The sequence below is a fragment of the Platalea leucorodia genome (assembly GCF_965183815.1).
Source record: "Platalea leucorodia genome assembly, chromosome: Z".
Classification (NCBI taxonomy): Eukaryota; Metazoa; Chordata; class Aves; order Pelecaniformes; family Threskiornithidae; genus Platalea; species Platalea leucorodia.
The window spans coordinates 32,028,987-32,052,638 of NC_138858.1; the positions used below are offsets into that span (position 1 = coordinate 32,028,987).

The 23,652-nt window shown below is 36.1% G+C and overlaps 1 protein-coding gene across 3 annotated transcripts in view; it reads left to right on the forward strand.

Moving 5' to 3' along the window:
• The window catches only part of UHRF2 (ubiquitin like with PHD and ring finger domains 2), a 93,890-nt gene that overhangs the window by 14,124 nt on the left and 56,114 nt on the right, over positions 1-23,652 (forward strand). For all 3 annotated transcript variants that reach the window (XM_082336437.1, XM_082336438.1, XM_082336439.1), the window contains exons 2-4: positions 1,058-1,300; positions 5,483-5,745; positions 21,590-21,808. In XM_082336437.1, the coding sequence (XP_082192563.1) occupies positions 1,058-1,300; positions 5,483-5,745; positions 21,590-21,808 (725 nt within the window). The remainder of the gene's footprint in view (positions 1-1,057; positions 1,301-5,482; positions 5,746-21,589; positions 21,809-23,652) is intronic.

A 23,652-nucleotide genomic window follows, 5' to 3' on the forward strand; every position in this document is an offset into this window, starting at 1 on the left:
AGTACTCCCTGTTTTTCTTCTCTCCTAGCATACAACTTGGCATTTTTTGGTGTGAGTTTCTTAGCTTAATTGTAGGTAGGTGAGGTCATCAGGTAAAATAAAGATAATAACAGGTATCTTAAAGCTCTGCAGAGTGGGGCCCAAAATAATGTTCAGTAAGTGTGTGCTATATATGATTAAAAAATCTATTTCTATTTATATTCTGGTGTTCTGCAGGATCTGATTGCATCTGGAATATAGTGGGGCCTGATGTACGAAGTTATGTGAGAGATTGCTACACAGTACATGTTTCTTCAGTTTTACTATAGCTTTTACACTGACCAGTTAAGACTTACTTTCAGTGAATAATCTTGTTTTGATCTTGGGGTGGGGGGGGCTGGGGAGCCTGGCTAAATCTGGAATAAAAATGTTTTTGAATGCTCTCAATTTAGGAGATGTCCCTTCATAAACCTGGAGGCCCAGTGTATATTCTTGGTGTTGCTTCCCTCTAAGTGTAGTTGCTCTTGCACAATACTTTCAGATCTTAGTTTTGCAAAGAAAATGGATTTCTATGTGTATGAGGTTTTTTATATCTAGATGTTTTATTTAAGAAATAGTATGCAAAATATTAGGGAAGTATCAGGTACTGCCTTGCTTTCTAGAAAAGACTGAGAGCGAATTGTGAAATTATGTAGCTGAAATGCACACAACACAATGATTGTTCATTTAAAAATTCTCACATGTATTTCTAGTTATTGCGTACATCATGTAAGTGGCAACATAGATCCTACCTGTTTTTTGATTAGAAAATCACGGCATTATCTTGGATATTGATGCGTAATTAAAGTCTGTAAAGATGTCTGTTTCTAATTTTAAGCCTTTTAGTGGTTTTCATTGGATGAAATCATGGCTGCAGGTAACTTGATGGGAGTTTGTTTTTGCATATACTAAAGACAGAGGTTTTTATTTACCTGAAATAGATGGCTTGCCTCTTCTGTCTGTACAATTATTGTCTGTAAAAGGAAACTACTTATGTACCTCAAGGTAGAATTTTACAAGTACACCTTTCTTTTGACAGCTAGAAGATGGACATACTTTATTTGACTACAATGTTGGACTAAATGACATAGTTCAGCTTTTGATACGTTCTGAATCTGAAGCTCCTAGCGCTGCTTCTGTGACAGATCAGGATGGAGAAGTCAATCCCTGTGCTGTTTCCAACTGCAAGAACAAAGTAAAAAAAACAAATAGTGGATCACCCAGTCAGCCATCTACATCATCTCGCTCATTTCTCATTGATCCTGGCATTGGATTGTACAAGGTATGTACAAACTTTAAAAGCTGGAAACTTGCTTCATGCTTGTGGGTTTAATATTATTGCTAAAAAAGTTTGGTTTATTGTATAAAAATGTGTATCGTCATTGCTTTCTTTCATGATTTGACATAATTTCCCAATTTGACATAAGTCAAATTGACTTCACTTAAGCTGACTCTTGCAGACTCATGAAAGTATCTCTGTACCAGGCTCACTGGTGTTCCATGTTGTGGGAGAGTTCATAAACTGACACATTGTGTTCTCCAAAACGTTTAGAGTGCCTGTGACACAGAAGTAGTTTCTGTGAACAGAAGTTAATAAAAACAAACAAAAAAAAAATCTGTGGAAGAGCGTAGCTTTTCCCCTTCTTATTTTTTTCAAGCTTGCCAAATACTTGTTTTAATACTAATGTTTCAGTGCTGCATTAGAACGAGATAACCTATGGAAATACACATTTTCTTTAAATTGTATGTGATGTAATGATTGCTGTTTTATTATCGTTTTTTTTTTAGGAATCGCATTTATCCTATTCATTGTTAGTTTTGTACCTCATTGAATTTTTCGATATTGTCAGGTAGGATTACATCAGAGTACCCGAAGTTTAATTTAAACAGAAAATGGGCAGTTTCCAGATTGCTAGCTCATTGGATATTTAGTAAGATGTGTATATATAGGGAATGGTAGCATTTTACGTACTGTTTGGGTGTTTCTCTTCAATAAGAAATATCCATAATGGTAATTCTTTAGCTGGAAAATGTCCAAAATTACGGAGAGGCAAAAAGAGGTTGAGGCTGCCATATGTATACAAGTTAATTTCAGTTAGAGGAATGCTGTTATTTAGACCTGTCATCTTGATGGGAAGCTGTCTTGGTTTCATGCAGACCATTACTTCATGTTTCAGCTATTAAGGACAAGTGGCAAGTTACTTGCTGTATGTTCCTGTAGCATTCTGTGCAATGAGTTTTATTCATTCTCTGAGGAATCAGGGAGTCAAAAAGTCAGTACCTTAAATATGGAGACACAAGCTTGTGTGCTTGCCTTTTTTTTTTTTTTTTTTTCTTCTCTTATTTCCATTTATTACAGTGGGGAAAAACCCCAGTTCTTCAATTCTGATGCTTTACAATTAACCAATGAGTGTAAAAGTTAATACAAGAAAGGATGGGGAGAATAATGGGGAGATGGGAGGCTGCAGAAGATCAGTTGATCAAAGGAAAGGAGTATTGAAATGTATGTTTTTCAAGAATGCTAAAAACTTTACAAGTAGTCTCTTAACTTTTTTTCAGGATTAAAACAGAAAATAGAACAGGGAATGGTGATATTGGCAAATATGCTCAAGGAAACCTATTCTGTTGAGTCAGCTGGAATTTTTGCTCTCTAATACTAAGGATCTAACATTTTCTCCTTCGTTACCTGTGAATTGATTACTTTTTCAGCTAACTATGTTTTTAATATATATACACATGTATATACATGTATATACACAAGTATATACACGTATATACACATGTGTGTATATATAAACAAGGGTACAGTAGTTGCATTCTTTGATATTTGTAGATGACAGTAGGAACATATCGAGAATTTCTATTTACAGAATCAGGAAACTTCTAAGAATATATTTTTAGCCAATAATGTAATTCAAAGGTAGTAAACTTGTTGAATAAAAGTCAATAAAAAAGTCCATAAACTAAGCTGTGTTAGATGGCTAAGTAGATGGATGTATTTAATTATTTTGCATTTTGTTTGTCAAACAATAAGGAGTTGTCTAGTTACAGGAAGGAATAGTTTGTTCCAGTTTTTTTTCTCTCTGAGGAAGGTCCTGTGCCTCACTGGATCTGCATCCAGAGCTACACTCGACAAGATACCAGTTACTTATTCCACATTATGAATAGTCTCAGCCTCTGTGCCCTCCTTTCTCTTTCTGATTTCAGCTACCAAAAGGAAAGGTGGCCAGTATGGAACCTGTAATTTAAAAAAAAAAAAGTTGTAGAGTTGATACTGGAAATAATAGTTAAAAATAATTAAATTATTGTTAAATGGTTAAAGTAGTGATTTAAATAGAGTTCCTCTGTGTGGTCATTGTATATTATGTAAATCAGAATGCTTTAGCTTGTTTTATATCCCAGTTGTACCTGACATCTGGTATTTAAATGAGTTCTGAAGGACTAGTAGTGGGTGGAATTATGTTCAACTCCTATTCCTTCTTACTAAGACTGAGAATTGTTAGTGGTGTCTGGTTTAAAAACTGGGGGTCCATCCCAAGGTGGGCTCAGCATGTGTGAAGGACACCACCTTGGTTAAGTAGGGTACCCATGGCTGATCTCCAATGCCAAAAGGAGGAATACAAGACAGGTAACACTGGTTGGGCATTCAGGAATGGCCTTAGAAAAAACAAAGCTCATTCAGAAGCATGTGCATGTTTCCCCTTCTGATTCTCACATAGTCTTCGTAACTTCCATCCAAAAATCTCTGGCTGTAGTAAAAACATTTTAGCAGAGAACTCTAACTAGCTTGGAATGAAAAACACACAAACTGAATCTCTAATTAAAATCAGTATTTGTTTAATACTATTCACAAAATGCTACTAATAACCCAGTTCTTAAACGAGACACCACTAACATAAAATAGCTGTCTGATGTTCCTCAGTGCTCTATGGTAATAATTATTTGCCCTTACTCTTTGCAAGGGTGGCAAGTCTGTTGTGTAAGTACTCACATCAAAATATAGAAAGATGCATTGGAGAGGAGCAATGATTAAGGGAGTTTGCACTGGATTTCTTTTTTTTAATTTTAGATTTTTTTTTTGTTGTGGATCTGATGATGATTTTTGACTTGCTAACATGGCTTCTCTGGCACTTGAATAACGGGTCACAAGAACTAGCAGCAGATGGGGAAATCCTTAGTGTGTCTCACTCAGTTGTGTTTTTGAGAGGAGGAAGTAAAGAAGCACTTTGAGTTACAACTACTTCAAACACGTAAGGCTGTGTAGAGGTGCCTTCGTGAGGGTTCCTCCTATGAGGGCCAGAATGCAATGTTTATGTTTAAAATAGATTGATAGATTTAAAATTAGGCTGTCCCTCTCTGATCAGTTTGTTATGTGGCTGGAATTTTCATCCTTGTAAAAAGCTGTACTTTGAATACTGTAGGTTGTAAGAATAAAAAGAAAAAAAATACATGTTTGTATTTTACATGGGAGGAAAAGTAAAGGGTTGAGTTTTGGACTTCACTTTAAGAACGTAAATGAAAAGAGTAAAATGCAAAGTATTCCTTTCTTGGGATAAACTTGTTAGCTCAAACTGCCGTTAGTTGCACTTTCAGATACATAAGGACTGCTTCACTCTACATATTGAAAGTTGAGTGTGTTTTGGTTTGGTCCTGTGAAAATACAGTAAGATTGTTCAGTTTATAGAAACTAGCCTTTGGGGTTAGTAAGAGTAAGTGTCTGCCACAATGTTGATACCTGACAAAGGCTGGAGCTTAAACCGTATATATACATACACGTATATGTATATATACATATGCATGCATATATATGTATGTATCTCATTGTTTAGTATAGATGTTTTCCATCTTATGGCTGCACAGTAGCCCTATTGTAGTAAGTTTTTTTTATACTTGATTACTGTTGATGAAGTGTTCTTTTTAAATCTTTTTTCAGTGTTCTCAGTATTATTAAAGGAACATCTGCTTAATTAGCTGAAGACTTGAGAAAATGAAATATAATTTAGAATAGTAAAGTGGTTTTGTTGCTCAATACCAGTATTATTGTGAGTACAGAAGGGAGAAATTCTGGGAGATAGTTCCATTTCTTACAGTCATAAGATTTTGGTTGACTGTGGTGGCGGCCTTGTTAGGCTTGTTTCTTCCTTCTCTCTCCTCAAGTCTTGGAGGGTTAAAAAAATCTTGCAGACCAGAAAGGCAGAAGGTTAAAGAAAACTAGCCTTGCTTTTTGAAGTTATGTACAGATTATATTTGTACTAGATCTTAATGAGGGAAGAGTAATAAAATACTGAAAATGCAACATGTTCATGATTGCATGTTACTTAACTTGCTCAAGCTCAACTAGTTATTAGTGTTGACTGTTTTGCTGATAACAAAGTTAAGCAGTAGCATCGTGAGTTGTCTTATTTTTTTCTTAATTGGGATTATATAAAATAAGCATGAATTCATTATTGAATTTTCCTTTTAGATAAATGAATTGGTGGATGCCCGTGATGTCAGCATTGGAGCCTGGTTTGAAGCTCATATAGAAAATGTTACCCGAGCAACAAAGGGACATAAGAATGGTAAAGCTCAAGGAAAGAGTGGTAACACTTACAAAAGGACTAATGGAAACTTAAGTCAAGATCATTCTAGAGAAAATGCAAATAATTTGGACAGTACACCATCCACATCTTATTCAGACTGTATGGACACTGATGAAGAAGCTATTTATCATATCAAGTACGATGAGTAAGTGCTCCTGATACTATTTTGAGGACGTCACGTATTGTTATTTGGTTTGTATAAACCAAGAATTTCTTGAAGAAGCTTGGAATCAAAGAAAGCAAGTTCAATATTGCAAGCAAGAAAAAAGTTACTAAAAAATTTATAACACTTTTCAGTTGGATATAGTGAAACCATTGGGAGTAATGATATTTTTCATGCCTAAATACTTGTCAAGTATTAATTTCTTTGTCCTCATGAAACTTAAAATCCATCCTTCTTATATGAGAAAAAGAAACTATATAACTGATCTTTTACTGTGGGTTTTTCCAAGTAAAGTATTGTTTTAATTTTTTAACTATCCCCTGTATATATTCAATTCCTCTCATTGGAGCTGAAGAAGAACTCTGATGAGAGCAAACTTTGTTACTTGATTTGGATCAGTTTTATTTCAAATAGAACAATTGTGCACAAAATTGCAGGTCTGCACTTACAGTAAAGGTTTGTTATAGGTAACTTTGTGACTGAGGGCATGAAATTGATTCTGAACTGGAGAGAGGGCATTAAGGCTGTTTTGTGGGGTTTTTTCCTGTTTGTTTGTTTCTTTAGTAAAAACAAATTCCAGAGCCTGCAATGTGTGGGTGGGAAACCCTGAGTCTGAAGGGATTTCGTATTTATGAACAGCTTTTGCACCACTTCATTTGCTTGAGAAATTAGTCTGAATTTTTTTTAATAACATGAGTTAAAGCATTAAATTAAGCTTCTGAAAGAATGAAACTTCAAGTGAGTTAAGGATTTTTAATTTTTGGTACCGAGATTGTTAAAAATCCTGTAGTTTGTGCGATGTAAGATTCAGGTAGAAGGATGCAAAGTATGTTCAGTATTAACTAAATGTAGATGTCCAAAATACGTTTTTAGAGCAGCTATTTCAACTTCAGTAATTTTAATATGTAACTGCGAATCTGACTTACAAAGAGCGTTTTTTTGTTGCTCTTACTAGTAGCAGATACAACTTAATGTGCTTTTTTAACTCTATGTTGAGTTCAGATTCTATATCTGCAACTGTGTAAGTTTTCTGCTTAAAATGTTAGAGAATTAAAAAGGCGGAAGTAGAAATGTAGATATTTCATTGAATATTGCAAGAAATACATGAAAATAAGTTACTCAACCAGTATTATGAAAATATTTTCTCTTGAAATTACATGTCTATTGTGGTGTCATTTCAAAGACCTGGCTGTAAGATTACCTAATTTTACAATACTAAGGATATATGTAGGTTAGCCATGGGCAAACATTTCTGAGAAAGTGTTTGTAACTGTTGCAGTAAAATTATGTTCCTTTTTTGTAGATACTGTTGTTTTTCATGAGCTAAAAGTATAGAAGTAGAAAATGTTTTGCAACAGGTCTGATTTTTCTTTGACATATTCATACTAAAGAAAGAGAAGATTAACCTCTCTTTATGTGTACTTTGGGATCTAGCTGTTCCCTTTCAGCATGTGGAGACAATCTTTTTACTCTAAGATTATGCTTAGCAGTTGTATATTCTTAGCCAACAGAATTAGGTAAGGCACAGCAACACAGTGTTGCAAGGTAGTCATTGAAGTCACAGTTATTTAACTGATCAGTCTAAGGTATTGGAAGTTTGAGCTTTTGGAAAGAAAAACTGTTGGAAGTCTTTCTGGAAAGTGAGACTTGTACAGTTATCAGTGATTGGGTTTTTGATGAACGTTACTGACCATTGGTGCAAATCTTTCAGTGTCTCACTTTTTTCTTTTAGTGTTACCTAACATGCATATTCATATAGTAGCTATGTGTGCACTCATACCATTTTATTTTCATACGTTAGTGTTTACCTCTTTTGTATCTGTAGACCACATATGTATCCTGCCACCTATATGCTTGATGTGGATAAATAGGGAGGTCATGGTGTGCTTTGCCACACAGTTGTTCTCTGCTCCAGAAATTGTTTCATATAATTTATATCTTTGCTTCTGTTCTTCAAGGTTCATATTTTACTGCTAGTACTATCTTCTTCTGCACAGTTACCTGTTTCTTCGTGTTTTGCTCTTTAGGTTTGGACTGTGCATTTTGCCGCCAGATGTACTTTGCATTCTCTAGTCTGTCCTTGCTGTGTTTTGGAGAAGCTCTTTTCCCTTTTATCTCCTAAAGAGGATGATTCTCTTGGGTGGCATAATTTCAGCTCCACCTTGTCTACAACGGTTGTAGTCTTACAAGACATGAAAACCCTTGCTGCTATCTGAAGCAGAATAAAAATGGCTTACAAATGGGTGACATAAGCCTGGTGCCTGTAAAGCCATCAAAATTACTTGCATATATTGGAAGGACTTTGTGTTAGAGGTGTACATAGGTCCACAACTTCTCAAATCATTACTGATGCTGTTTCCAGACTGGTCTTCCTCTCTGCCTGCTACATCCTTCCAATTTGGAAAAAAATCACCAAAAAGAAGGTTACAGCTGAGGGATAGGTCACTGGTAGTGCATTGAATTGGTCTGCCCCAGCCCCTTGACTCTGATCCGAGGCTTCATTGTGCTGAATAGTAAATATACTTTACTGCACCACGTGTTGTGGCGGACTTAGTCTGACACCCCACCCCACCCCAAAAAAAGAAGAAAAGTTCAAGCAATGTCCTTTTTTTTTTTTTTTCTTTTTTTTTTCCTCCCCTCTTGATGGCTGGAACCAGTAATGCTAATAGCGATGTTTATGTGCAAGATACTGGAAGCCTGTGCAACCCCATCTCAGGACCAGGTCTTCCATCATCATTGGCCCAGTTCTTGCAACAGAGTCCTCTAGGGCAGGCCTGTCTCACCTCACTGTCTCCAAAACACACAGATCCATGTCTTGACTCAGCTAAAGGCCTGAAACTGTTCTTTCCTTTCTTTTCTTAGCTGCCCCATTGGTATTCACACTGTATTCATAAATTCAGGACTGAGTTGTGTGTTGCTTGACACCATCTATCTCAGAACTATGTAGCTGGGAATTTTATCCAGAAGTGAAGCTTCACCTCAGTAATCACTTAGACTGTGCTTGTCAGGAAAGTTCACCTTTAGCTTTAACTACTAATTTATACTGGAGCACACTTCTCTACTTTCAAGTTTTTTGGGTGTGGTAAGAAAATCTGTCAAACAGCATGAAGAACTAATTAAGAATTTTCATCTAAAATTTGTCCAGAAATTGTGGTGTGTTTACCCTCCCTCCACAAGTTTCAGTGAGTGATAATGCTGCTCTAGCCAGTGGTTCTGTGTATTCCTGTGACTGTGCATCGAGGAGGCTGAGTCTGTACTGGCTTGCTCGTATGTTCCACACCTGATTCTCTCTGGAAGTAGTTAGAACAGCATCAACAGATCTGATGTTCATCTGGCTTTGATTTTCTAGCTGGAAACATTTGACAGTCCCATCAAGAGAAGAATCCAATCAATCATTAATTCTTTCTCAACAAGAAAACTTTTAGGTCACTGTGTTCTCCTAAAAACAGCTGTTCTTAAAGGATGAAGCAGGACTTGTCCTTCCCGTAAGTGAGAAAGCTGGTTTTGGCAGTGGTGCTGCTAGATTTACATATCACAAGTCCTGTGCAAAACTTAAACACTGTTTTGCGGTTTTGGGTTTGGTAAAACCCACTTTCTTCTAATCCTTCGTTTCATAAGAGTGTACCCCCTCTGAGGGGTGGAGTTTTCATTTGTTCTTCTCTTCTTTCCACTTCTTGTTACAATAGTGTAGTTATGGTGAATGCGAAGGGGAAAAACATGGCAGAGTTCTTCTAGCAAAGAACACAATTAAGAGAAATTAACCTTTCTGAGCAACAGCTTTTAGTTACAGTAATTTCAAAGGGGTAACTGTCTTGTGGCTAAACAGACCTATCCTACCAGCTGTGATTACTACAGATAGGAGGTACTACATATCCCTCCTTGATTTTGTAGGGAACAGGAGAGCTGAGTTGGTTCTGTTGTTGTGATTTCCCTCTCCCTTCCTCCCACCCCGAGGCTGTATGCCTAGCATTTAACTAAGTTGTTGCAATTGTTGTGCATGTATTTCTGCAGAGACATGGTTCTACTTATAGAAAACCTAGTGCCATTCAGAGGAACAGAACTTTCCGCTTCCAGATTAAACTGGAGTCACAGTTCTTGATAAGCTCAAAGATTTAAAAGGCTTGTGGTGCTTGCTTAAGAGCCCTAACTTCATCAGTGAGGAAGAGACCAAAATATTTACGTCAGTTTTATCAATGCTGACCTTGATTGGTCAGTACCAACTCTCTTGGCATCCAGGTGTGGCTATATAGCTTTTGCTTGATAGTCCATCTTCTGCATTTGGTTTCTGAATGCAGCCTTTTCCCTGAAGGCAGCACTGTGAACAGGTGTATTTCCATTTCTACCAGTGTTGTCTTCCTCCCCTTCTGCCACTTTATTCACTGTATTTCCATTTCAGCTTTGCATTTGTTGGTATCACAAAGAGCCATTAAAGACTTTGAAGTTAAGGATGTGCTATCAAGTTTCATACACTGCTATCATACATTTCTTTCTCCTGTTCTGAGCAGCTGTCTTTTACTACAGAAAAAGATGTGAACCTGTCTTGAACAGAAGAAAGCCAAATCCTTATTTGAAAGGACTCATGAGGAATCCAACATATGCTTAGATCTGAAAGTTAACTGAGATAACTGTAGGTAGAGCCTCTACCACAGCTTTCTTAAGAACCACTTCTAAATCAGGAGCAGGACACTTCAGTAGCTTAATGTGGCACCACAAGGACATGTCTGACAGTGCTGTGTCATACGAAAGTTTGCCCTTTTCTCTTACCTTATTCTGTTTCATACAGCTTGCTTGTGCAGCACTGAATATAGCCTACTTAGATTCAGGGAGACAGTTCTCTCACTCTGTGAGTGTTAGCTCTTCCCTGAAGTAGTGGAAAGACCAATTTACAAACAAATGCCGTCTTCCTTCCATTTCCTGTTTAAGTCATTTGTAATGAAGGCCTTCCATTTAAGAAGGCTCTCAATGGTAGTCACAGGAAGGCTGGATGTTTCTGCAGCCTGAGAAGTGTCAGTATACCTACCTATATGCAAGTATAGGTTTAGTATGGTTCAAGTGTAGGTAACTTTTTTCAGGGCCATCGTGTTTGGCTGATGATACCCCTCTCAGGTTTTATATCAATCAACAGAGAAGTTTTAAATTAAACCTTGAGTTAATAGCTGCACAATGTGTCATAAAGTATGCTGTGGTTATTTATTCTAGGGAACCAGATACTTTAGCAAGAGGGATCATCTATTTACCTCATGCTTAATATGAGCTGTGGAGTGATGCCCTCTGAACTCTCAGATCTGGAAGTAGTCTGTGGTCTCTCTGTTTCTCAGCCCAAGAAATTATAGTCAAGTCTGTGTCTGTTCTGTGTAGGAAGTGTGTTGGGTGTTTCTATAATTCATAAGAATTTACATGGATGCCTTCTCTTTGATGCTGTAAAGAGCCTGTCTGAAAAGCCATGTGAGGCAGGATGCACTATAAGTGAGTTCCATGCCCAGCCGTTGCTATTAGTGAGGATTCCTAAAAGCTTTACCAAGTTCCTGGATCTGTGCAGGCACAAGTTAAATATTTCTAATAGTAGACTTACTAAGAGTAGATTTCCCTGCCTCCCCCCAATGTTTCATTTTACTAAAATATAGACTTTTGTCATTGTTGGTGAACAGGAAGGCTTTAACCTGATGGACTTAAGTTTCCAGGTACATTAGGGTTCTTACTGTCCATTGGTGTCCCTCTTCAAAGAGAAGCTCTTTGGTTGATACTTCTGTTTGTCTGATGGATCTTGAGGATTATTATGTTAGTCCTTGCTTCCATATCAGTACACCATCTTTCAGTGGGTTTCCCAGGCTTCTCTTCTTGCACTTTACTAAAGTTAATGTTTCTTCTGTGTTTGGTGAGAATGCTGCAGTCTCTGAGGGATCCCCATCATATAGCTGATGTTAATCTTCAGAGCCTGTGGCAACTGGCTGGCTACTTCCATTCTTCAGCAAGATGGCTTTTATGATTTCTCTCACTTCTACAGCGAGAATGACAGCCTGCGTGTGGGTTTCAGGTTTTTTGTTGTTGTTGTTGTTGTTTTTGTTTTGTTTTTGTATTACAAGATTTCTTTTGGGACCTAGTCTATGTTTTGACTTAAACTAAGATTCAACCTGCTTCTGCTTTTGGTTAGAAAACTAGTTTTCCTATATTCTTCTTACTTTGCATAGCTTTTCATAAGTTGGATAGAATAGGCATCGTCCAACTTCCTTGGGACCAATTACTTCAGATGGTCCCTGGGTCTCTTTGTGCTGCTAGCTGGAAGATCAAAGGATACAGTGATCTTAAAGATGGTCTCAGTGGATGCTGGTAATTTTGAAAACCTGTTGCAAGACTGCTACGGCGGAGCTTAAGTTGCAATATACTTTTAGCTCACACTTTATTAAAGAATGCTGTGATGCTGGATATCTGTAGAATATTACTACTGGCTATGGCTATTACATGTGTTTAGAAATTATGCTGTCCTTGGATGCGATCCTACAGTAGTTACTGTGTAATGAAGAAATCGGAAACCCACTCCATCTAAACTGTGGGTTTGAGGAGCTACTGACTGTGCCTGTAGACTGGTGTGTAGGTAGTTAGGAGGGGTACTTAAGAGCACCTGGTTTCTCTGAGATATCATTTCCGTGTGTGTGTTCATCGCTTATCTATCCTGGAGCCTACAGGCTGTTGGGGTTTTGAAGTTGAGTAGAACCAACAGCTGTTTTGTACAGTTGAAACAGTCTGCTTTGAATGGGTGAACTTTGTTGCACATAGCCTGGCAAAGCAGGCGTGATCATGGATGTGGCTTTCCTAGGGTCACACTTTCATTTGCACGCTTAGTATGCTGACCCTTGTTTCTTGTAGAGAACTCAATTATGTAGTTGCTGCTCGTGATGCATTCATGTGGACTTCCTGTACCAAAAGTATAGGGCAGGAGGAATGGGAAGAGGAGAACGTGTGCAGATCTGTGCCTGTTACAGAGGCAACTTTGTTTACAGGATAAACCAGAGTAATGCATTTCTAAGAAATAAATGGACTACCTGTCAGTAATTTTCATTATTCAGCATGAAGAATTAAGAACAGCATTAATTTTCCTCAGTATCTAGTAAGATATCTGTTCTTGCTGGTTCTGTCCTTAAGTAGCTGATGCTGTTGCATCTAAATAAAGAGCTTATGTTGATGTACTATATATGCTTTTATCAACTATTATTACTAATTAGGAACATGTATTCCTCAAGAATAAATTCACTTATTGTTGTGCTAAACCTCTTAGAACCATTTAACAGAAAGACATTTCTTACCCCAAAGAGATTACAGCCTGCTTTGAAGGTAATGGCACATAAGAATATGCCTTTACCATGCCTGTAAGCCTCAGTCAGTATGTGTCTCTCATTAGCCAGTTAGTCTTCCATAAGCTGTGTAAAATGTCATTAAAAAAAAAAAATTCTTGTGGACAATACCACAGTAATTTTAGACCCTCTGATCGTAAACGGACTTAAGGAAAAGATTAGTGTATGTGGTAGCTTGTAATAAAAGGGGACTGATCTCAGTGATCTGGGACACCTGTTGGACTCCTGTGTTTCTAAGTGTAAATTGAACTAATTCAGTTGTATTAATCTGTCAGGGGTAGCTTTCATTTTGAGATGGACGGTTTACTGTTAAACACTACTTCATTTACCCATCAACTCAATGCTTGTGTTTTCGTTTTTGTTTCTGCTTCTGCCTGAGAAGCACTTGTAAGATTGGCTGTCTTTTCTACCATTTTAAGCTTATTTGCTTCTGCTTCTGAAGTGTTTGAGTCATGTTAGGGGCATTGGTGCGTCATGCTAGCTGAAAGAGATACAGAAATAGGACCTTGGGCAAAAAACTTTGTGGACAGACGGGGAACAGTGCAAGACAAAAAAACAGTTTAGGAGGAAAAAAGTTGGGAAGGATCCTGCTTGAAATACACTTTTTTAATGTTTGTTTGTTCCCCAGATCTCATCCTGCTCAAATCAAAAACACTTATTCCTGTATTATTTCATGTTGTAGGATCTTTGAAAAGCCTTTAAGTGCAGGAGGAGAAGGTCTTTAAGTACAAGGGGAGTTCTCATTGTCAAGAAGATTACTTTTTTTATTTAAACCTTTTTCTTACATATCTATTCTATTTATTCAGGACTAATCAGGGTTGCAGACAGTAAGAGAAGTTCACCTTGAAAGTGGTGTGAGGAGAAACAATTCCCAATGAAGGCTAAAGGTATTACTGATCATCCTTTTTATGAAGGGAGGTGCAAAATTAAAAAAACTTCAAGGCATTTTGTTTGAAAGACTGTGATAGCCTAGCACTCTAAAATGCTCTGTCCTGCTGTAGCCATTATCCTTACCAAAAGTCTTGCCTATTTCAGGTGAGTTTCATTTGTAGTCCAAACTGTCATTAACCTTTGAAAAATAATGTATTTATGCACAATTCTGCATTTTCTTTTAAAGTATATGTGTGTGTACACACATATATTAAGAAAATTATGATTTCACTGTGTTGTCATAGAGGTCAAAAATTTTAGTCATCCTCTTGCTGTGTAAGTAACATGCAAGACACAGGTTCATAGTTGGAGACCACAGAATATTTTTGAGGAAATGAGAAGAAAAGTTCTAAATACTAGCTGGTCAAGGAAAATATCACTTTCTCCTTGAAAGTGTCTCCTTAGCTGAAGAGATTGCCAAGAGGATAATAGTCTTAAACTTGCTATTCCTTTCTCAAGGAATTGTTTGAAGATTACACTTGCTTAACAAGTATATTTTTCAGAATATTTTTAATGTGAAATATTCGAATAAAGGTAGTAAGCTGGGATTTAGTAGAATGTATCTGAGAAGTCACACAGATGACACTGTTGATAAATTGGTTTTGGAGACCAAAAGACATTATGGGCCATTGTCAGATGAGGTGGCCACTGCTTCTTCCTCTTGCCTTACTTCCCAACTATGTACATGTGATAGTTAAGTTGCATTGAATTTGATGGTTGTGTGGCTGTACAGTGAAGTGTTCTTGCTTCCTCATATATCTAAAAACTCATGTTCACTAAGTGAATATTACTGGTTTTTATGTCACTGATCCAATCAAATGAATTTGCCCAGTGGCTGCACAGTGGGGGCAGAACAAGGGAAAGAATCACTGCTTCTTCGAGACGCATCTGCTTTGAGCAGCACTGGTGAAAGTATGTGATGCAAACAGTTCTGTCTTTTTGTGAAGAAATGCCAAAATACATCCCCTTGCACACAATGTATTTCTCAAATACCCCTTGTAAACATGTTTAAATGAAATATTTGACTTTTTTCTTACATACATTGAACACAGGGAATGCTGTATATCAGGAAGGTGTATGCTGTCAGATTCCTGGCAGTAGTCTCAACAGTTGAAGTGAGGAGGCTGGGGAGTGATTTCTTTTGAAGGATGCTAAGTTAATTGCTAGAAATAAGAAGAAATATCAGGAGCTACAGACCATAGCTTCATTATGGCATCTGTTATCTTTGGTTCATGTTGGCCACTTTAGAATTTCAGAAGAGGAAGAGGAACAAGAGCTGTATCGTCTGCCCAGTAGAATCTTCTCTTAAGACAATCTTTTCCTAAGGGAAACACATGTTTTCTTTGACCTTCTGTCAGTAACAAACTTTTTTTGTAATTGGTCTGAATGACTACTTGGAGCACCTCTCCTAGCTGCATAATTTTGTTTTCTAGTTTCTAGTATCAGTGACTAGTTTGTTTACTCATACAAAACTTTCTCTCATACATATTATTAGACAATGCTAAAACAATAAGAGACCTGTTAGAAAAAGAGTGCCACTACAATGTGGCTGTCTCGGCATATTAGTTCGAACTTAAAAGTATTTTCGGGGAGTAGGCTGCACACTACTGCTCTTAATTTCAAGAAGTTGATTCCTTGTAAGATTCCTTGTCCTGTTAGCAGTGGATTTCCTGACTGTATAATCTGTGTTCTATAATCTCAAAGTGTTTGCATGTGTTAGTCTTCAGGGTTTTGACACCTGGCATTAACTGTAAGGCTTTGATTTCTAAGGATGTAGACACTTTCTGCAAACTGAAAAGGAAATAGTTTGAGGAGAAAATCCAGGTGTTACTTGTGCCTCTTTAGAAGGGAGGGAAGCTTTCCTGTCCTAGTCATTATTTGAGAGGACAACTGAAATGCCAAGAGTTCAACTTTTTTTTTCCTTTAAAACTGATACTTGGCTGAAAAAAAAGGTGTGGTCAGTGAGAATGTGATTGAACTCTTTCTACTTCTTATTTGTTTGTCTTTAATTAGCTGTAAGTGTTCTCCTTGCACAGTCATGGGATTGAACAACTGAGGAAAGGTTTTTCACAAAATAAGTCTGAGTAATTGTGTGACTTGTCATCCTGTGTGCTAGCTAGTGAAGTAAACCTGTTTTTCATTACATTCACAGTATTTAGACTCATTATACAACAGTTTTTTATTAAAAATTCAACCTTTATGTGTTTCTTACAGCTTTTGAACTTCTGTTTTAATACTGTTTCCAGTTTGCCTTCTTTCAGAGTATCCATGTTGTACACACAGTGCAATGGTGTATGTCTAGAAGTTAATTTTTCTTAATACTCAGAACTAAAATAATTAGGAAAGTAAGATGTTTCTCTTCAGGCTGTTAATATGGTTTTAAGCTGCTTAATTCTATAATTATTAGTTGTTAGGTAAGGTTTTCAAGATCTTGTTCATGTTCCATGTAGCTGATTTTTGTCTTTATTGATATTCTTATTCCTTCTAGCCTGTCTTTCAAAATGTTATTTTTTCTTGAAATAACAAATTATCAGACCTACTAGTCTTCTTTTGGAAGTGCAAACACACACCTTTATTACCCCAATGATTTTTTTTTTTTTCATAATTGTGGCTTAGATGCTCTTCCAGCATAACGTCATTCAGTTTCTCAAAATACTACAGCAAAATTATGCTGATTACTTCCTCAGGTAGAAAATTGTTGGGGAGTGGTGGTGATATGAATGTAGTTTTTATTCAGGTTTACCTTCTTAATCAGACTTATGTCCTCTATGAGTTCATTCCTTTTTCTTTCTTCTTTTATTTGTGCCCTTTATTCCTCCATTTCTGAGTGTACATTAAATGACTCTTTTCTGAATTTGTTGATTGGGAAAATAAATTATACTTTCATTCTATTTATATTGGAAAATATCAATTTAAGAAATAGTACATCTGCGCTAACATTCCTTACCATACTAGTATGGAGAGGGGGTTGGGAAGTCTTTACTTCTGTTTCAAGAATTTTATCTTTCCAGTTCCAGTTGTTTTGGTAGCAGCTGGGAAAAGTGTTAAAGGATATGTTGCAAGTTCTCAGTAAATTGAGCAGACTTGTGTATATTCTGACATAGAGCTAATCTGTTTTTTAGTATTGGAGCATTTTAGGAATGAGCAGATACTGACCATAGCCAAGAAACACTGGAATTTTTACTTCATGGATAATTCTTTGCTATGGATACTGTCTACACAGATAGGAAATCTTCAGAGATCCTTGCTATGCTAGTGTTAGTATTTACGGTTAGAAATATTACAGGGAAAAATTAAATTACAGGGAAATAACAGCTTAACGATGAACATGAGACTCCTTATGGGCATTATTCATTAAAAAGTTATGATTATGCTTACTGTTGTGATGTCTGCTTTTTTCAATATTAGGTGCCAAGTGTCATGAAAAACATGGAAAACCAAGAAAATGTCTACAATTGTTTTAAGTTTAAAGGTTGAATTGTGTCATATAATCTTCACTTCAACTGTACCAAATTTATGCTAGTCTAATTAGAACACTGCTGTGAAAATGTTTCTGTTTTCTCTTGAGGGTCGTCTTAAGATTTTAAAAGTAACTTAATAAATAAGAAAACACTTTCAGTAAACATTCATGTCTAACAGTAGTTCTTTATTACAGCTTGCCAGAATAGGTTTTTCACTTCATTCTTAAGGCTTGTTAAAAGATCATGTTTGTTCTCTCTGTGTTTTGGTTTACCTGCATAAGTCCACGTATTCCCATTTTGTGATACTATGTTTAAATATTACTCTTGCATATTTAAGAGATTAGGTTTTGGTTAATGTGGGATTTTTACAAATAACGTGTTAAACTTTATGAAAACTAACGTGGAGGTAGTAGCATTTTCTAACGTGAGTTTTTTTTTTTCCATACATATTCAGGTAAATTGTGGCATTAGATACATTTGAAAGCACAGGTTCACTGTGAAAGTACTGTTTACTTATTACTTAGTATAATGAAGAATAGTGGTACTGTGCCTAACATATAGTGTGACTGTGCAATTTTGAGCCTAACTCAAAAGCTTGTGACAAATGCTGTTTCTGCTGTTCTGCCTGGGGTGTCAGTTATGGACAAATGCGAATGGTTAAATATCTGCTAACATTCACCAGTGTCCATAAAAGCCTATTTCTATGTATGAAGGCACAGCAGCAAAACATTCAATGTCTGGAACCTGATGCAAAAGAAAGGTGAATTCTGACATGGGAAATCTCACCTGTTTCTAAGCTATCTTTCTTCTTCCAAAGTTTCTGAGCTTAACTTTCTGACCAGCTAATAAGAGGAAAAATTCACTCAGTGAAGAGTCTGCCTTCCTTTTCTTTCTTTGGAAAGCAGTTAGTTTGTTTCTGTCTGCAAAGGGGAACTTTGGGGGTGACTTTTGGTAAGTGATCTTGTTCTAGTCATGGTGATACGCAGTTGTCTTTGGGTTCGTTCATCAGATACTTTCAAGAACAGAGGTGGAGTCATTGTTAACAATGACAATCTTTGAAGTTCCTCAGCAGTGCAGTAGGAAGGATTCTGTTCCGAGTTGTATAGGGGTGGGAAAGATGACGCAAATCTGAATTTGGGCAAAAAAAGTATTTCTTAATGATTAAGTAAAAAATATATTTGTCCAAAGGTTTCCCAGGAAAAACAGAACCCGAAGGGATTTTGTTTTTAGAAGAGAATAGATTTTTCAGGTCAAAGTTAAGTTTCTATGAATGTAAACTGTTGTAAGTCACACGTTTTGATTTTTTTTTTTTTATAGTGACACTGGAACTTTTTTAATGTGCATTGGTTATTTTTACAATCCCACTGATCTCATATGTACTTCTCACTTGGTTGTTTCATTATATACATAAATGATGTCTATTTTTTATCTATCTTCTTTAATTTCCTGATGTTTAAGCCTTATTTTCATTTTGGAGTTCAAGTAAACGGAGTCTTCATGTGCTACTTGCTGTCTTCTCCAAACTTTAGGAAGGGTTTATTGTAAGATGATGAGAACTGACTAGTAGCTCAAACATAGCTGTCTTAAGATTTCAGTAGCCTGTTGTACTATAATGCGATGTCATTATTCAGGCACTTAATAAAATAGACGTTATCTCTATAGTTGCTTTTTGCTTTGTCTTATTACCTGTAGGTGAATCTGTCTTACCTTTTTTTGTGGATATTACAGTTACAATGTTCATAATTATTATAGTAGAATTGTATAATAGTTCTTTTAAGGGAAACCTGCACGTCAATAAGGTAAAAACACAAATGTTAGCTTTGCAGTACACACTCAAATTGGAAACAAAACCAAGTAAAAAAAATTGGGAACTGTGGAGAGTTATATCATATGAGACTCTCATTTGGATAATGGCTTGATCCCAAGCACCTGTCTTTGTATGTTATAATTCCTGTTATGCAGATTTTTGTAATTAGTATCTGAAAATGTTGGGGGGAAAACACTCTTTGGTTATAACTTCTGTTAGTTTTTTTTACTTGGCCATTGGTTTATCTAGAGGTACAGCCACTTTTAAACTGTTGTGGTTCATGTTTCTTTAAACAAAAAAAATTGATAAATCTTCCCACAAATTTAAGGCACACTGTAGATACCTGCATGGTAGAAGACAAAGAACTGCCTGGAGACAGAATGCCAAATCCAGCCCCCCCCCACCTTATCCGTAGTAGCAAACTGGCATGTTACATTTAATAAAGGCATAAAACAAAGCAAAATGAACTTGTTTAATATGTCTCCGATTACATCAGTGGGCTTTCAATCAACTGTTTAGGAGTAGACATCCTGATTTCAGGCTACAGTCCATCAGCGCCTCATGCTGTTAATGACAGTAGTTTTAGTATTTCTTCATATAGTAATGTAGTCAGTTATAATATGGGATTTCCCCAAGGCCTTGAAATGATCTTGTTCACTACAGGGAGGCATGCTGGAAAGTGACAGAGCCATACTTTTATTAGTAAGAGCAGGATTTTACCATTATGATTTAAGAGTGCTGATTGATAAAGCTATATTAACTACAAAGCATGAGTGTTCTTGCTAAAGTACCAGTAACTGCATAATGGAAAGGTAATTTAAGATATATCATCCTCAGCAATGTTTGTTAAGAAGGAAAAATGAATACTTTTAATAGCACTTGTTTAAGCCAGTAGACTTATTTGCATTTTCTCTGTTAAATTTGTACTGTGACCTCATCTAGTACTATTTAAATGATGGAAGATTCTTTATTTGCTTACACACAGTATCAGAAAGAAACTTCACTGTTTTAGCCTAGCATCTTACTTCTTTCTTTTTGTAACAGGCCAGCTTTTTTCTGCAAGCAGTGTTTTCATCATGTCCATAGTGCTGTTTTTCCAGCACATGTGCAAACTATACAGGCTCTACTGTCATTGAGTAATTACCTTGTACAGAGGATTTAAGGAGGCTGTGGTGTTAAACTAAAAAGTTAACATCTCAAATCTTAAAAGCTTGCTTTCTTACACTGGGATTTTCATTGTAGTGCTGTCAAATATCAGTATCTTAATTCTGCTAAATGAGTATTTCTCAACTTGGAAAGGAATTGGAGCTCTTCAGAAATTATTCATTACTGTTGGATATTTGTATATGTGCTGTGATGGCATACACCAAAACAGGAGGAAGAAAGCAATCTCTCATAGCAATTTGTGGGTAGTAGTATGTAAAATACTATCGAAAAAGTCACGAAGTTTCAATGAAAAATACATCGACGAAAATTTCTTAATTATGATATAGTGAACCATTAATTTCTTTTAATATTGCATTCCTTACTACATCTTGCGAAGAGAAGTGTGTTGTCAAGAGAAGGAATGATTTCCACGTTTATCTTTTTAGATTTTTTGGGTTTTTTTAATTCAAAGGGAGAAACATTTTCAATTTGTTAGTTCATGTATCTCATTGAGAGTCTTAGTTCTGTTTCTCACTTACTATATTTTGTAGTTAGACTTTGTTTTTTTAAACATGGTGCATGGAATGTGGACTTGGACTATATTCACCACATAAAATTGATATGCTGAGTTTGTAGGGTCAATTTTTTGAAGAGCTGTCCTAAATGTGTTGTTATTGAAGTCAGTGGAAATGTAACAAATGCATGAAAGCAAAGATAGGTTAGAAGTGTGCTGAGTTGAAAAGCCTGGTTTTATTCTTCATTACTTTTTCATTGTCATTTTAATTGGAATACAAACTTTACTGGGAGCAAACTGGGGCCATGTGTGTGCCAAAACCTTGAACTTGATCACATTCCAGTCAAAGTCATCCAGTGCTTATAGATTGACTTAATTATGTTTTTTTGAGAGAAAACTCATGGAAGCCTTTTTTTATCTGAGATTAGTCACATTCCTGGTCTGTGTTCAGATGAAAACTGAACTTTCAAAAGGATATTAGGTCAGATTTTTATACTATGTTTCTTACATGCCCAAAGCACACTTAAAAAAAAATTATACTTTTGAAAAATGTTGTCTGATTTACTTCTTACTGTTACAGGAGTCGTAATCATTACTGTTGTTGGTTTTACTTTTCAAGGTACCCAGAGAATGGCATAGTAGAAATGGAAACCAGTAATCTTCGACCCCGAGCAAGAACCATTCTGAAGTGGAGTGAACTAAAAGTGGGTGATGTGGTGATGGTTAACTACAATGTTGAGACTCCAGAAGAAAGAGGATTTTGGTTTGATGCAGAAATTACCTCTTTGAGAGAAATCTCAAGGACTAACAAAGAGGTTCATGCTAAAATTCTGCTGGGGTAAGATTTGTTTGACCAACTCATAAAATCTCTACGTATCATATGAAGTATTTTTGTTGGGTTTTTTTGTCTACTAGATTAAAATTAATGTCGTACTTCGATTCCACAGCTTTCTGAGTCATAGAATTACAGTGCATGGTTTTTATGGTGTGCAGACTTAGCTATGAGTAAGAATTTTTACGTTTCCTGAGATTGCTGGAGGCAACTATGAGGTTTCATGTATTATCTGTGATTCAAATTGATCAGAGTGTGTTTTTGTTTATATTCCTTTATATGTTTTATACTTTTATATTAATTTATATGTATTATATGTTCAATTCTACTGAAAGCTGAAAAATCTGTTTTCGGTAATTTTTGAGGCAATTTGGAACCTCTGGGTGTCACCGAGTATTAGTCATCTGACAATTTGAGTAAGTGTCAACTGGCTAATTGAATTTTTAAAGAATAAAATATTTATGTGGGTATTGTAGCTTCTCATAAGTAAAATGTGGAACTGTGGGATATGGGAATTATGAGTTTTCATGTGGCTGAACTCACCTGAGTATCTTTGCTTTATTTTCCTCTTTAATTTAAAAACTTGTGTATAGTTCTTTAGGAACAGTGTTTTTTGCAGAAATCCATATGATATTACTGTGAGTGAGCTGTGTGATTGCCTTCTTAGGGATGAACAGATGACCAGTCTTTATTGGTAGTCTCCTTGAGGAATTCGCTGTAACCTTCCTCCTCCTTCTCACTAGCTTTCCTCATTCCTTTAACATTATCCTTTTCTGACATAAAAGAACTAAAAGCAAATGGATCCAGTCTGCCACTTCCATCCTTGCAGAAGAGGGGCGTGTATGGGTACTTATATGGTAGGGGTGAAACTGATTTTAAAATTAAACTGGAACTAAAGTGAAATTTCTTTTTACTTAAGAAATGATTGATTCAATGCTGGCGTGTCCCACATTCACTCAATGAGTACTATCATTGTTCTGGGAGTATATTCCTTAAAATGAATTGGACTATTCACATATTAGTGTAGTTTTCTTTATGAGAAAGGAGAATTGTTGTATCTGTAGGAAGACTTGCAGTGTAGGACATGGTTAATTGGAAGAGACACACAGAGGAGTTATGATCAGGTGCAATTCAGTATTTTGTGTAAAAAAAAAAAAAAAAAAAAAAAAAAAATTGCAATGATACCTAGTACTGGGAAATAGGAAAGACATTGACTTGGTAAATCATACAAGTAAATGAAAATCTGTTTTGTGGATGGTTTTTAATTTTAGAATAACAGGAGTTTTATTAGACAATCTCAGTGCGTTATGCTTTTCTTGTACGAAGTAGAGCAGGCATATGGGCTTGTTTTGTAGGCAAAGCAAAAAAAAAAAAAAACCAAACACTTCAAATGTAAAGGAAGAAGAAATTGAGTAGATAGTTTGAATTATTAACTTGGAAGGGAGAAGAGAATAAGAAATGGAGACCAGTCTAGAGAGAGAAAGATTTTTGTTGTAATGCATTCAATATTTGTATGGCATTTGCTGAATCAGAGATGGACTTCATGACATCCTACAAACAGAACTGTCCAAGTATCAGTTTACATGAAGTTCAATTGTCTATTGATAAAGTTATTGAAAAGTGTTGTCTGCGTGGATACTTTCAGAATTTTTCCCATTTATTAAAATATGATAATCGAAATATGGTTTATATTGGCAAAAGGAAGCACATGGTGGCTAATAAAAAGTTCTGTTCATTCTTGTTGGAACTATAGGATAGTCTTTTTAAAATCTAAATAAGCTGATAGTTATGCTTCAAATTAAAGATGGTGACTTCAAATACTCTTGAGTACTGTGGCAAGTACCATGGGG